The 14,040-nt window shown below is 34.6% G+C and overlaps 1 protein-coding gene across 1 annotated transcript in view; it reads right to left on the minus strand.

Moving 5' to 3' along the window:
- PPFIBP2 (PPFIA binding protein 2) overlaps positions 1 to 14,040 on the minus strand; it is a 125,606-nt gene that overhangs the window by 78,149 nt on the left and 33,417 nt on the right. Inside the window, exon 3 of the mRNA XM_070934362.1 lies at positions 11,139 to 11,353. Coding sequence (XP_070790463.1) covers positions 11,139 to 11,353 — 215 coding nt within the window. The remainder of the gene's footprint in view (positions 1 to 11,138; positions 11,354 to 14,040) is intronic.

Consider the following 14,040-nt stretch of genomic DNA (forward strand, 5'->3'; position numbering starts at 1 on the left):
GCTACTTTTCTCTCCTAATGAAATGCTTCTAAAATATTGATAAATACGGTGTAGGCCACTAAAGTATGATAAGTATAATTCCTGCTGCTATCTGATCAGGATGGTTATTTTTTTGCTATGGGGAAGTGCATCAGAAGTTGACTGCATATTTGTAGTTAACTACAGAAATTAAAGCAAGTCACACAGTAGTAGAGTACCACCTTTGAGTACCACCTTTGTTTAAGGGAGAGGAACCATATACCAGTGAAACAGATGCTCATACCTATGGAATTAAGGGTATTCAAAGCATCAAATTTATGATGTACATCACCTATGATAAGTTTAAGGACTCTACTTTCAACTAATAAGGTTTGTTGCAGGATCCATTCTGCGCTGGTCACTAGGACCAAAAGTTTATTCTTCCAAGCTTGTTCTGGAGCCCATCATCAGGGAACTTCTCTCTCTCCAGAATAGGTGCACTGGACTGTTCTATGTGTTGTATTTATATGGTTCCTGATTGTGTGTAGCTTTTCATTGTTAATTAGGATGTTGATGGTGCCCAATGGCCTCTCTCTGGAGAGAGAGAAATTCCCTGAAGATGGGCTCCAGCATGAGTGTGAAAGCTTGGAAGAACCAACCTTTGGTCCTGGCAATCAACTCAGATTGGATCCTGTAATAAAGTTTGTTCATCCAGTCCATTTAAAAGCCAAGCTATTTTATCTCAAATGCAATAATACTTGAAATAGCAGTGTTCCATGGCATAATCTATATGGGGCTGTTGAGGCTGAAAGGGAGCATTCAAACTAGTGATTTAATAGACTTATGAAGCAGAAAGGTATAACTCTGCTTTTGGCATCTATTTTTACAATATTTTGTTGTTTCAAGATTTATTGCACTAACCATATTTGATAACTATCTTGAAAGGAGGGGGGGAAATAGAAACATTGATCCATTCATCAGATAGGTGTTCAATGAATCAGAACAGTAAATATATAACATATATGCAGATGGGTTGGTGGGAGTTTTCTTTGAGACTATAGATGGTGCTTTCCATTTCAAAAATCTACAAAAAGTTTGTAGACAATTCAGTAAGGCCTGAACGTCATCAACAAAGGTAAACTACAAAATATTATCACCTATTATGTAATAATATATATATACTGAGGACCATTGGGAATCTACTTAAGCAGTGTGTCCCACTTCAAACTTAGAAAATTCTTCCAACATTTTTTTTTCTTTCCCAATCTGAAAGTCATATATTATTCTGCATGTCTTCTACATCCTCATTTGTTAGTGATACCTCAGACATTTCAAAATGCAGAACCTCCTATTTCTCTTATACTTGAGAGGAGTGGCCAAGAAATAGAGAAGTAATTTTGTTTATCATTTTCTGCCTAAATAGAATCCCCAGTGGCAGGGGAGAACCCAAACAGGCTCTAGAATTAAAATCAGTAGCATTTGAATTGTTCATTTGAATTGTTTATTTAATTTTAATCATCATAGCATAGCTAATTAAGTTCCCTTCTCAGGGTAAATGTACTTCTCCTATACTGCCTGTAATACAGAATGAGTTCATAATGTTCTGAGTGGGGAAGCATGTCTTCCATTGTCCCAACCTTCATAAATATGTCACCGAATCAAGATCTCCCTACCAAGAAATAAAAGTCTATAGCTAGAAAGAGGGACTGTCCTGCATGCCACCTCAAATATTGACTTTTAAATATTGAAAGCACTACTTCAGTTCTTCAAATATACTAAAATCAGCACATTTAAAAGATTCCACATACCTATTTTTGGTTCACTGACCTCCTCCAGGTTTCACATAACTGAACCTTGATCCTGTCATTGTTCTTCTTCAATACAAAGGAACTGAAACTTCCAGAGACTTTAATCCAACACTCCTGTTAGTACCCTCATGACTAGGAATGTTGACCAAGTACATTCCAGTGAATCACATGCCACCCTGTTACCTGCCTCTTAGTTTCAGGTCATAATAGCACTCCGGCCCCAGGTAGTTTGGAGAAAGAGAGGTTTTAAACAAACAGTGAAATGCTGAACAAACAATGTTCCTTAAATGGGTGAGGAACTTCAATAAACTTCCTCTCCACCTGTTCATTTCTTCTGCTCAGGATGCAAGAAAATTAGTATTTTCAATTTTGAAAGCTGATTTACATCTGTTAGTTGCTCTTACTTACAACTATAGGATGCCACTCAACAAGGATGTCTCTCTCCTCACTTGGTAAGTTGATTTAAGACTGTGCTTTAGTTTAGAAGAGTGCTGTGGCCATTTCTCCATGCCAGAAAACAAAAGTAAACTGTCAGTGAACATACTGCCTGCAACTTCCTGGAACAGATTCTCAAGAGTTAACCCTTGAGTTCATAAAACCAGTTACGTTTTAAGTAAGCCCCTCCTTTTCCTTTGATCTTTATATCTGTGTCCTAAATACACACACATAAACACATGCCTCAATGAATTAATGAACTCCTTCACAGAACTCCTTCCTTTACTGCCTCTTTTTAGTTTGTCTTATAATGACTTTGAAAATTCTGTTCTGATGAGTCTTTAGGGAATTTTACAATGTAGTTTTTTTTTTTTTTTTTTTAAAAAAAACACATTAACACCAACACTGTCATAATATCACAATCAAATACTAGGAACAATCTGTCTAGAAATTAGAATCCACCTAGAAAGAAAAACAATAGTAAAACACAACTGAATACTTTGTTTTAAATTTTCTGTAGAATGAACAAGGAATTTACTGTAGTTTTTAGCAGTTGAAGGACTTGATGAACTTGCTCGCAAAATAAATGGTACTGAATGAATGCTCTATTAGATCACCACCTATTATCTTGCCATAAATCTTAATTTTAGAAGAGAGCTTTTATTAATTAATTGAGCAAATATGTATTTAAGTAGATATATGCAAGTGTGTGTGTGTGTGTGTGTGTGTGTATCATGTTTGTGTACACTAATGGTTCATGTCCATGTATGTGTGCACTTAGGAGGAGTTTCACATGCACTCAGAGCTTAGAACCAACACAGAATATTCCTTGTAAGTAGAGGACATCCAGGTACTCCATGTATGCTTCTTAAGTTCCATGGGTTAGGGTTAGGGTTAGGATCATAAGAGAAATATGCAAAATTCCTAAAGACAACCACAAATAATCTCAGTGGAAAAGGAGCAGATTGGTTTCTATCTGGATATTTATTTATTTCATTTCTACAACCCCACACTGGTTTCATGGAAATAAAAAATAAAAGCATACAAAACCTGAAGCACAGAAGCACAGAAAAAGCAAAAAAAAAAAAAAGTGCCCAATGTACTCTAGAAGACCTTTGTTTTCACCTGTTACTAGAGGGGAGGTTAAAGCTAGGACTACTCTACTTTTCAATGTTTGTTCCAGACAGCTGGTGTTGCTACTATCAGGGTGATTTTAGTAGATAGATGTGATCCTGAGCTTGGTGCAAACCCAAGGAGGGCTTTGTAGGTTAACACTAGGGTTGTTAATTGTATCCAGAAGCCAACAGAAAACCAACATATGTCCTGTGGCCAAGATGTATTTGTTCCACAACTGAGAGTCAGTCAATAGACAGGCAACTTAATTTTGGATCAAATGAAGCTTTTGAGTGATCTTTAAAGACAGACCCATGTAGAACACATTATAAGTGGAGACAAAAGCATAAAGAGGTACCACTGGAGCTCCCCAAATACATCAATGGACAAATATTACCTCTGTCTTGCTGGACCTCGATTTTAGTCTGTTTTCTCCCATCTAGACCCTCACAACTCAAGTACTGGGATAGGTTCTCACTAGTCTCCCAACCACTGACCAAGGTAGAGATGTAAAACTGAGTATCATCATCATATTTATGACAGTGAATAGATAGATGATCTCAAAAAACTCAAAAATTATTATTTTTTCAATCATTTATTTATTTATTTATTTATTGGTTCGATTTATATGCCGCCCTTTTCCGGAGACTCAGGGTGGCTTACCTCTCGTAGAACTGCAGTTTAGAAAGGTTATTGTAGAACTACTGGAACTAATACTCTGGGTAATGTGCCTGGATAATACCATGTTTCCCCGAAAATAAGACCCTGTCTTATATTTTTTGAACCCTGAAATAAGTGCTTGGCCTTATTTTTTGGGCAGGTCTTATTATTTTGGGGCACGTGGGCTCTTCTTGCCATCTTACCTGATTTCCGGCTCTGTCTCCCTAACCCTAACCAGAGGAAATGGCAGGGATCACCTGTGCATACATTTAAATATTTTCGGGGAGGGCTTATTTTCAGGGGAGGACTTATTTTTTTTTTGGGAGGTCTTATTTTCAGGGGAGGTCTTATTTTCGGGGAAACACTGTACTCTTACTTATTCCAGCTTTAATCTTTTCATGTACATGAGACAACAGAATAGAGATGGAAGCCCTCCTCAGTTCTACATAAAATGAATGGGATGTTGTGGGAAAAATGCCCAGTTCAACAAGGAACCAAACATTTGTAAACAGATGCAACAAATATTTTTCATTGGCATATACAATTACAGAGATCACTGGGCTCTCAACAAAAGAATGCAAAAGATCTCCAAGCTAAACAAGGTTAGGGATTATATATCAACCCCTCTCCCCCCAATGTTACCTAGAAAGCAATCTTTTCTATTAATGGGGCTCTAGCCTGACCTAATTACAGACACTAATACCATATATCATAAACCATAGCCTTTATTGCACCTATACTGAAAACCAAAAGGACTCACTCTGTTTTCTATTACCTGCCTCTTCTCTTTGTTTTTTCTGATCCTTTGCTGTTCTCTGTTTTTCCCTATGCATATGTCATCCTCAAGCCATTATACATTAAATCCCTCCACAAATAATAGCACCAGATTATGAATAAATATTTTCAGTTATCAGGTTCTCGCGTCACCATTGTAACTTAGTTCAGGAACAGTACTCTTTATAGGAGAAAATGAACCCAACCCAACCCAACTACAAATCCAACCCTAACACGATTTCCTAGATTTCTAGCTTTCTGTCTGACTGGTTTCCAAAGAGTAACTATGAATAATCACCATAAATTAGTTTGCTTATCACCAATAGCATAATTAACACAAACTCATTCTTACAGCATGTTTCAATTATCTAAATGTTTGCTCTTTGGGCAGCATTTGTTATGCATCATAGGTTGTTGAGCCAAGCTGCTTTGAAGCTTAAAATAATAAGATAACGATAATGATCAGTTGAATTTGATTCCTGTTATGTCTACAAAGACATGGCCAAGCAATTCTCTTGGCAATAGCACTCACAAGAAGTTCTTTCAAATAAGTTTCCTTTGAGAATACTAGTGTTTAAAGACTGAACTCTTAGATAACTATAGTCTTTGCAAATAAATTTTATTTCAGAAAAAAACTTTTTTGGGGGGGTAAATTACCAATTTCTCTATTGTTACCTTATTAGCATTGGTGGGATTCAGCTGGTTTGCACCGTTTTGGATGAACCAGTTGTTAAATTATACCCCCCTCCCACTATCAAAGTGGATCCTGGGCTGCATTGCAGAAACAGGCAATGGAGCGGCCAGCACAAGGGAAGGAGAAGGCCGCTTTGATAGGGGAGGTAATTTAACAAACCGGTTCGCCCAGGGTCAGGTTGGTTGTCCAGGAGGCTCATCCCACATGTGTGGCAGACCTGGTGGACGGGATGGGCTGTGCCTCCCACAACAGCCAACCTGACTTTGGCAAACTGATTATTAGATTATTTGAATCCCACCACTGCTTATTAGTCATTAAAATGTATAAGAACAAAAAGAACTCTTCAACTATTGTTCAGTGACTCAGAAATTGTAGGACTTAAAATTATCCTAAGAACATCTTATTCCGTACAGAACTGACCATCTACAGCATAGACATGCATACATACTGAAGATGAAACTTTTCTAATAGAACAGAAATCGCCATCAAACAGCAAGGTATATACACTACAGAGTTAATTCTTGCATATCCAATGTCCTTTTATCATCATTTCAATTTTCTGAGGACCAATTCAATACAGGCGTGACCATTAAATATAAATAAATAATAAACAGCTTCACTTGGGGTTTGCATGAATCAACATAGCAAATTAAGCACCAACTAGCTGTGAAATCTGATAATAATCTAAAATTGGCTATTCATTTTATTTGAATTGAAACTGTATCAAATCGAAGGTGCTTACCTGCCTAAACATGACCTGGAACAAGCAAACATTTTTTTTCACCTGCAGGCACAATGAAAAGATTGCCAACTGATTACTGCATCATAACGGCACTTACTTATGCTTATAAATAAAGAAAAATAATTTTCTTTAAAAAAAAAACCTTTTTAAGAGGAAAAACAGTAACCTCAGGAAATAGAAAAAGTTTAAATTTTGTTATCATTGCAGAACCAATCACGAACGTGAGCTGTAAAAATTCATTCCATTTTTTTTTGTTTAGATATTTTTTTTCCAGCCTAGTAATTGTAATATTATCATGACAGCATGACTGAAGGCAATTGGGTTCAGATGACAAAGTATTTTTGCAAATGTTTAAAAATGGAAATAACTCATCTTGCCAATCCAAAGGCAGGATAAAATACAACTATCAGCTTCATCAATTCCCTACAGCCCTCCTTTGCCACTTCTAATTCCTTCAAATATTATTCAATTTTTTGTTACTCAACTGTAAAGTGAAGAATGAACAATTTTCTTGAGAAAAATAGATTGTTCACAATCAATGCATTTTTAGATTTTTCAGTTCAGAAGAATAGACATTAAACCAGCCAATTTGAATTTTTACAATATATTACCTCTTTAGCACTCAGAATTAGATTTATATAATAATCACACAGTTTATTTCCAGTTCAGTAATCCTTCTGGGAACTGCTGTTATATGCCACAGATGCTATATACATATATATCTTCCAACCAAAATTCTCTCAAAAAGTTATGTAAGTGGGATGGAAATTATACATGTTCAAATATTTCTTTTTGTCATCGTTTCCATAATAATTTCCATTATGCTGATATTCAGCAATGGAATATAAGCCAGCATCCACATTTGCAAAATTAAAGTCATATATTATATTATGTTAAAAATGAGATGATGGTTCTAAAATTCAAAGATGATTAAAACAGATGCCTTGCCTATAGCAACACTTCAATAGCAATGGAAAGAAAGCTACTGATTTATGTAAGGGAAAGAAATAAGATTCTGCTATATATCACCCTACCCCGGGGAGGATATGGAAATCCTGAACTGGTGTTTAGAGGATGTGAGGATTTGGATGGGGCAAATCAGAGATGCTGTTTGTAAGTAAACATTTAAGCATGCCAACACTGATGCTTATAGTAATTATCTCAGTGTTTACTCCAAAAGAAGTAGATCTTGACTATGAAGCACTCCAGAACTCTTACTTAAGCAAGAGACAGAAGCCGTGACCTTGCCCCAGCTTTGGCTGGTTATGATTCTATCTGGTTACAGGTATTCTTGTGACAGTAACTCAGGTCTTGCTCATTACTTTATCTATTTAATCTGAAAGACTGCCCAATTTAAAAGGACTATGGGTAGCATGTAATGTTCAAAACAGATAAAAAACAGCAATTAATCAGAAGAAAAGTGGCGCAGAAGATTTAGCAAAACCCATTGTAGAGGAGGGCTATTTAGGGCTTTTAAAAATAAAGTCAGGGATTTCAATAAGATTTCAATAAGTCATCTACAAGGTACATTGTTCAGGCCAACAAGCCTTGTAAATTGGCTTTCACTTGTACCTCTCCCTTAAACTTCATTTCAATAAGGATCTTTTTAAAAACATAGTTTGAAAACAACCTCTTGCATTGTGGCAGCATATAAATTATACAATAGGTAATAAATATTTTTTATTTATTTGCCTTGAAAGAATTTGATTCAGAGAACACTAACTTTTCATAATTATACAATATACTCTTTCCACATCAAGAACAATCAGCTCAAAACCAACAGAAAAGGCTGCCAGATGATAGTGGTATACGTTCTCACTGATTTTCAGCAGAAAATGCATTGAAATCTTAATGAAGGTGTAAAACACATCTACACTAAAGAAAAGCAAGGAGAAGAAATGAGACAAATTTAGGACCTTGGTCCCTAAACTTAATATTAGAAAATAACTGATTTCCACCTTTTTTCCTGCACAAAGGTAAATAGTAATAGAATGGAACTACAGAAAGATTGCCTGCATCTCCTCTGCACTCAATTTTTCCGCACTGAAATTAACTCAGAAGAAGAAAAAAACCCCAGAACCTCATTAATGGCTTAGCAACAACTATATTATTTATCTTTTACCATTAATATGAGAAATGCTATCCAGTGATATTTGCTAAATATATCTACTAAAATGCTTAATATTTGTAAAGTTGATAAAAAGGGAAGTGGTAATCAGGCTGTTGAACTTTAGAGACTTGTAATGAAGCACTAGGACTGTAACTGGAAATTTGGGCCTCAGGTTTTGTTGATTACTCACTAGCTAAATATTTTGAGTCACTGTAAACTTATGGTGTTACTTAAACTAAAGGCTTATGAGAGACAGATATTACTCAAATTACAAAATCTCATTTTGCTGTCTTCATATCACTTCTCTGTGGGATTGATATAGCAGATAAAAAAAACCTCATTAAATTTCAGGTTTGTTTATAAAGCAACTGAAGGAGACCAACTTGATTGATGGAGAACATCTGGGGGTACACATCCCCATGTATTTCAAACTACTGTATTGCCCAGAAATCAAGTTATTAACTTATGTCCGGGAAAAAGAAAGCAACAGTTACATATAAAACTTATTTCTAGAGCAAATAAACATTCTGCTAATATTATCTTTTTATTTAATTTCCTACTTGGATACAAAATGGCTTCTGATAACCATACTTTAAAGGCGTGACTTGCGAAAGTAATTTAGAGCAAAGTAAAAAAAAAACCCTAAAATAAAATAAATCATGCAAACATAATTTTAGCTACGTTATTATAAAGCAATGGATTGCTCTTTTGTAAGGAAATATGAAACATTTCAAATTTGAATAATCTTGAATTTTAAATTGGTAGCAAATTGGAAGACTCTGTCAAATATTTCACTGAAGAGAAATTAAATCTGTTGGGTACCCTGCATATGACTCTAAGATAGTTCAGCTGTGTTGTCTCGTGTAAACAGACTTTGATTTACAATGTGTCAGTCCTCAAAATGCTGTATAAGAGAAAAAAAGTTAATGATGGGGAAAGTGTTAGGAGAGCTTTTGCCACTAATTGATTTTACTGGAAAAAAAAATCATAAGTGCAACTGCAAAAACCACTGCTCCACCTACCGTATTTTAAAAAAGTAACCCTGAAATTAATTTCTTAATGGTAATGCAAAGTTAGCAATGTCTATTCTTGGTAACCAGTTCTGAAGCTTCCTAATAATCTCTATCATAAGAAGCTGCTCATATGATACAGAGCAGATCTTTCAGAACAATACAAAGTTGAAGAGATGTAAGGGAGCCTTACTCTTGGTCAAGGACAATGTTAAACATAATAAATTAAGATTTTTTATTTTGCTTGACTAACCTGACATAGGATTTTAAACTGGCCATATTTAAAATGAATATTAAAATACTTTAATTAAAAAAAAAACAGTATATAGTTCATAGTTGATTTATGTTTACATTAGTTGTCTCAATACTACTTTGCATTGTATCATATGCTGAAGATTCATTACACAGTGTTGAAGCAAACCAGTAGAACCAATTCATTTTTGCCTTAGCATTTCCTAATGTTATGATTGCCATGAATATATCTGTGCAAGTACTGCAAATGAGCCTAAATATATATCTGAAAATATATTCTCTTTAGACAGTTAATTTAGATCAATTCATCTAATGATAACATGAAGATAGTACGCCAAATATTAAATAGGAAAAAAATGTAGCGTCTCTTTGTGAACAATTTCCTGTACAGGAAACTATTACTAGCTGACAACACATTCATTTCCTTGCAAGCTTATTTCAGAGCAACAAATTAGATGTCAAATGGAATAATACAATTTCCTTTCTCTATACCTATAATTAATATTAGGATGGTCACAAATGAAGCACAGAATTTTTTGGAAGCTAACTCTGCAGAGAGCTAGAGGAAAGTAAAACAACTAATAAAAGAAATAACACAAACTATAATTTTAGCTGTATTATTATTAAGTAATGGATTAACCAGAACCAAACCCTTCAGATTTAAAGTTTAAGAGGGTAGAGGTAATATTCAAAGTACAACACAACAAACAAGATATGTACCTTTTAACAATTTTTAAGGAAGTGCACCATGCAGATTAGAAACTCTTCTGTTGTGAAAGTTTGTAAATCTATTCAAAAACTTTTAAGATGTTTTGAAATCTGCAAGAGTCACAAGTTCTCAGTATTACAGACTTCATTATGAAACAATACAGTACTTCTGTGCTTGAAACTAGAGCCCTTAGCTATCAAACCAGATGCAAGTATTCCAAAACTGTAATGCACTTGATTCAAAGCACAAATACATACTGTATTAACTTTCAGATTTCTTTTGCATACCAAGTTCCCTGTCAATGAGGAGGACAAATTCATGAAACTATTTTTTTTTAAAAAAAATATAACCTGCTATTGTTCTGAAAGCAAAAACTGTCTCATAGCTTGCAATAGTTTAAATTTCTATCCACGCTTTTATCCACATAGAACATCGAAGGAACCTCCAAGGTTCCTTCCAACTCTATTATTACTCTATCCATCTATCTATTCTGTTACCACTTTTTTGTAGCAGTCCATCTACAGTAAGTGAAAGTCTCTTAGCAAAGATCTGTTGCTATGTTTGATGCAGTCCTCTGATGAGGACCTTTTCCAGCACTGCTAGTTGAAATCCTAAAACTGGAATCACCTAATACAAATGCAAGGAAAACCACTGTGCTAACCCTTGGCTTTTCAATCAAGTAGTATTGCCTTGTAGTAGTATTTAATCAAGTAGTATTTAATCAAGTACTATACAAAACAACTCTTAAGAAGCTTATTATGGTATATAGCCATTTCTGATATTCAGAACAAAAGTACTGCAGAAACAGGAGTTGACACCCTCCAATAATACAATATATACATTATTATTTTAATTTTTTTTGCTTTTACTTACCAGATGTTCCTCCAGCCAGTCATGTATGCAAGCTACTGTAGCCCCTGGTACTTGGTGCCACAAAGCTTCTTTCTCTTGAGGATCCTTGAGCATTTCTAATGCTAACTTCAAATCTTCCAAGAGGCGCAAAATTTGAAGTGAGCCAAAATATACTGATTGAGCAGGTGACACCATGTCGTAGACACCATTTGTATATTCTGCAGCTGCCTTGGTACCTAAAAAGAAACAACAGAGTTAACAGAGAGAGAGAGTTCAATTAAAAGCTGAAGAGACAGATTAAAGAAAGTTGGTTATTTGTTTATATACTGGAAAATCCTTGTGCATTTTATGTGTTAGAAAGCACTCCCCAACTCCTTGATGTAATCTTTATTCTTCTTTTAAGTTCAACTGTATCTCATTTGACTAGGCTTCTTAGAAGATACAATTTACAGCATGCCAACGACAAAAGCTGCAAATACACTGACAAAAAGATGTAAATTACTACATGGTTCTGTTATAAAAGCTTTGACAGATACCCTGTAGGAGACCCTCGTGTTTTTAGAACTAGTTTTTTTCAAATTATTTTCTCAATATTTTACAATGCAGTGCATGCAGTATATACATTACCCATGAATATAGCTGTCTTTATTCAGTAAACAAAACTTACAAGTTCTATGTTAAAATCAGTATTATGAAAACAGACACTATTTTATAGCTATGTTATTTCATGAAAATATATCAATTCACCATCAAATCCACAGTGGCAAAAAAGAGAGTCAGTCCATTCCCATACCCATTCCCATAAGAAATAATCTCACTCATTAAAACTGAAAAATAACAAGGATGCAGAAAAATAACATTAGATAACTAATGGAGTATGTTCAGTTGTGTTATTAAATGCTTTAGCAAACAGCTCTTCTCTTGCTAATACTGCTGTGTTGTAATCTGCCAAACATCTGATTGGCTTGCTAAGAGTCATGGCTCAGGCCTGCTCTCAATCAGAGATTTCTGAAAAATTCCTGAAAATTTAAAAATGGACTCTTGTGAGCTACCACCATATTGATATACCACTGAGTATATCAATCACTTTCCCCAAATAAGCAATACCAATATTTATCAAGTCCTAAGGCAAGATAAAGAGAATCCAATTAAGCAAATGAGTCAGAAACATTATACTTGTTACCATATACCATCAGTGAAACTTGATAGTGGCAGTATCATGGTTTGGGCCTGCTTTACTACCTCTGGACCAGGACAGCTTGCCATCAGTGATGGAACTATGAATTCTGAACGGTAGCAAATTCTAAATGATTTTCATTTCTGTGAACTAAGCTCAAGGAAAAATGGCTCATGTAACAAAACAACAATCTAAAACACACAAATAGTCGAACCAAAGAATGATTAAAGCAAAAGAAAATTAATGTTAATGTTTTGGAATGGCCAAGTCCTGACCTTAATCCTACAGAAATATTTAGGAAGGACCTGAAGTGGGCAGTTCTTGGAAGGAAGCCCACCAACATCTCTTGAGTTGGAGCTGTTCTGGAAGGAAGAATCAACTAAAATTCTGATGTGTAGGACTGATCACTAGTCATCAGAAACATTTAGTTGCAGTTACTGCTGCCCAACAGTGACATATCAGGTACTATAAACAAAGGTTCACATGCTTTTGCCACACATAAATATGTAGCTTTGGATCATTTTCCTAATAAATAAATGAACAAATATTATGTTTTTGACTCATTTGTTTAATTGGTTTTTCTTTTTCTAGTTTTAGGATTTATGGGGAAACATTACATTTAGATCATGTTTATGCAAAAATATTAAAAATTAAAAGAGTTCACAAACTTTTAAGCACTCTATATGCAGAAGGAACTTGCTGAAAAAGCAAAGAATTTCATTAATTGGAACATTTTAACTCTGTAAGTTAAAATGAATATTATATTATTTTCCCTGAGCATAACCAGCAGTAATTTTAGTGCAATCATGCCAAGAACAGTGGGACAGTGAGATCATAAAATAAACTAATATATATATATATATATATATACATAAATTGGTTACTTGAAATTACTTTGAACAACCATTAGATGTCACTGTCCTTTCAAAGACAAATGAGTGAAAGCATCATATAAATATTTATGACAAAACCAAAAGGTATACCGATATATATTTTACCATGACCAGAACAATACAATTAATTGGGTATTCTTCTTACTAGTGAAATACAAAAAAACCCACCAAAACCTTAACTAAGAAAAGTAATTATAGAGTGAAAAAAGTAAACATATTATTGCATAGTGATTAATTAACAGAAAACAGTTCCATATAGTATAGATAACCATATAATCATTTCAATTCTTATATTAATCGAGATGATATGGTAACAAAATTCATCATCTTCTTATTTTAGAACAATGACTTTTCAAAAATAGATAACAAAGTCTTATCCAGGAAAACTATTTTAATTTAGCAAACCCTGGCTTTTTCATGCATGTAAAACTTGGTTTCTTTGTCAGGGAATTGTTTGGTCCATTGCCAACAAAGTAATTTATTCAAACTTTATTTGTGAAAGATATTAAATGAACAAAAAAAGTTCATCTAACCCTGTTACCAGTACAGGTAGTTTTCACTTAACAACTGCCCTGTTTATCAGCCGTTCAAAGTTACAACAGCACTGAAAAAGTAACTTCACTATTGATCCTCACATTTACGACTGTCACAGCATTCAATCATGTAATTACGATTAAGGAGATTTGCAGCTGGAGGGTGTTTATAACTCTTGCAGTGTCCCATAATCACTCAATCACTATTTCTATGCTTCACAGCTGGCGTCCAATAAGCTGAGTCCATGAAGAAATCGGCAGTAAAAGTGCAAGTCATGATTACATGATGTTTCGCTTAATGACCATGTGAGGCAGATGTG

This window comes from Pituophis catenifer, unplaced genomic scaffold (genome assembly GCF_029215685.1).
Source record: "Pituophis catenifer annectens isolate HBS135680 unplaced genomic scaffold, rPitCat1.0.hap2 SCAF_1, whole genome shotgun sequence".
NCBI lineage: Eukaryota > Metazoa > Chordata > Lepidosauria > Squamata > Colubridae > Pituophis > Pituophis catenifer.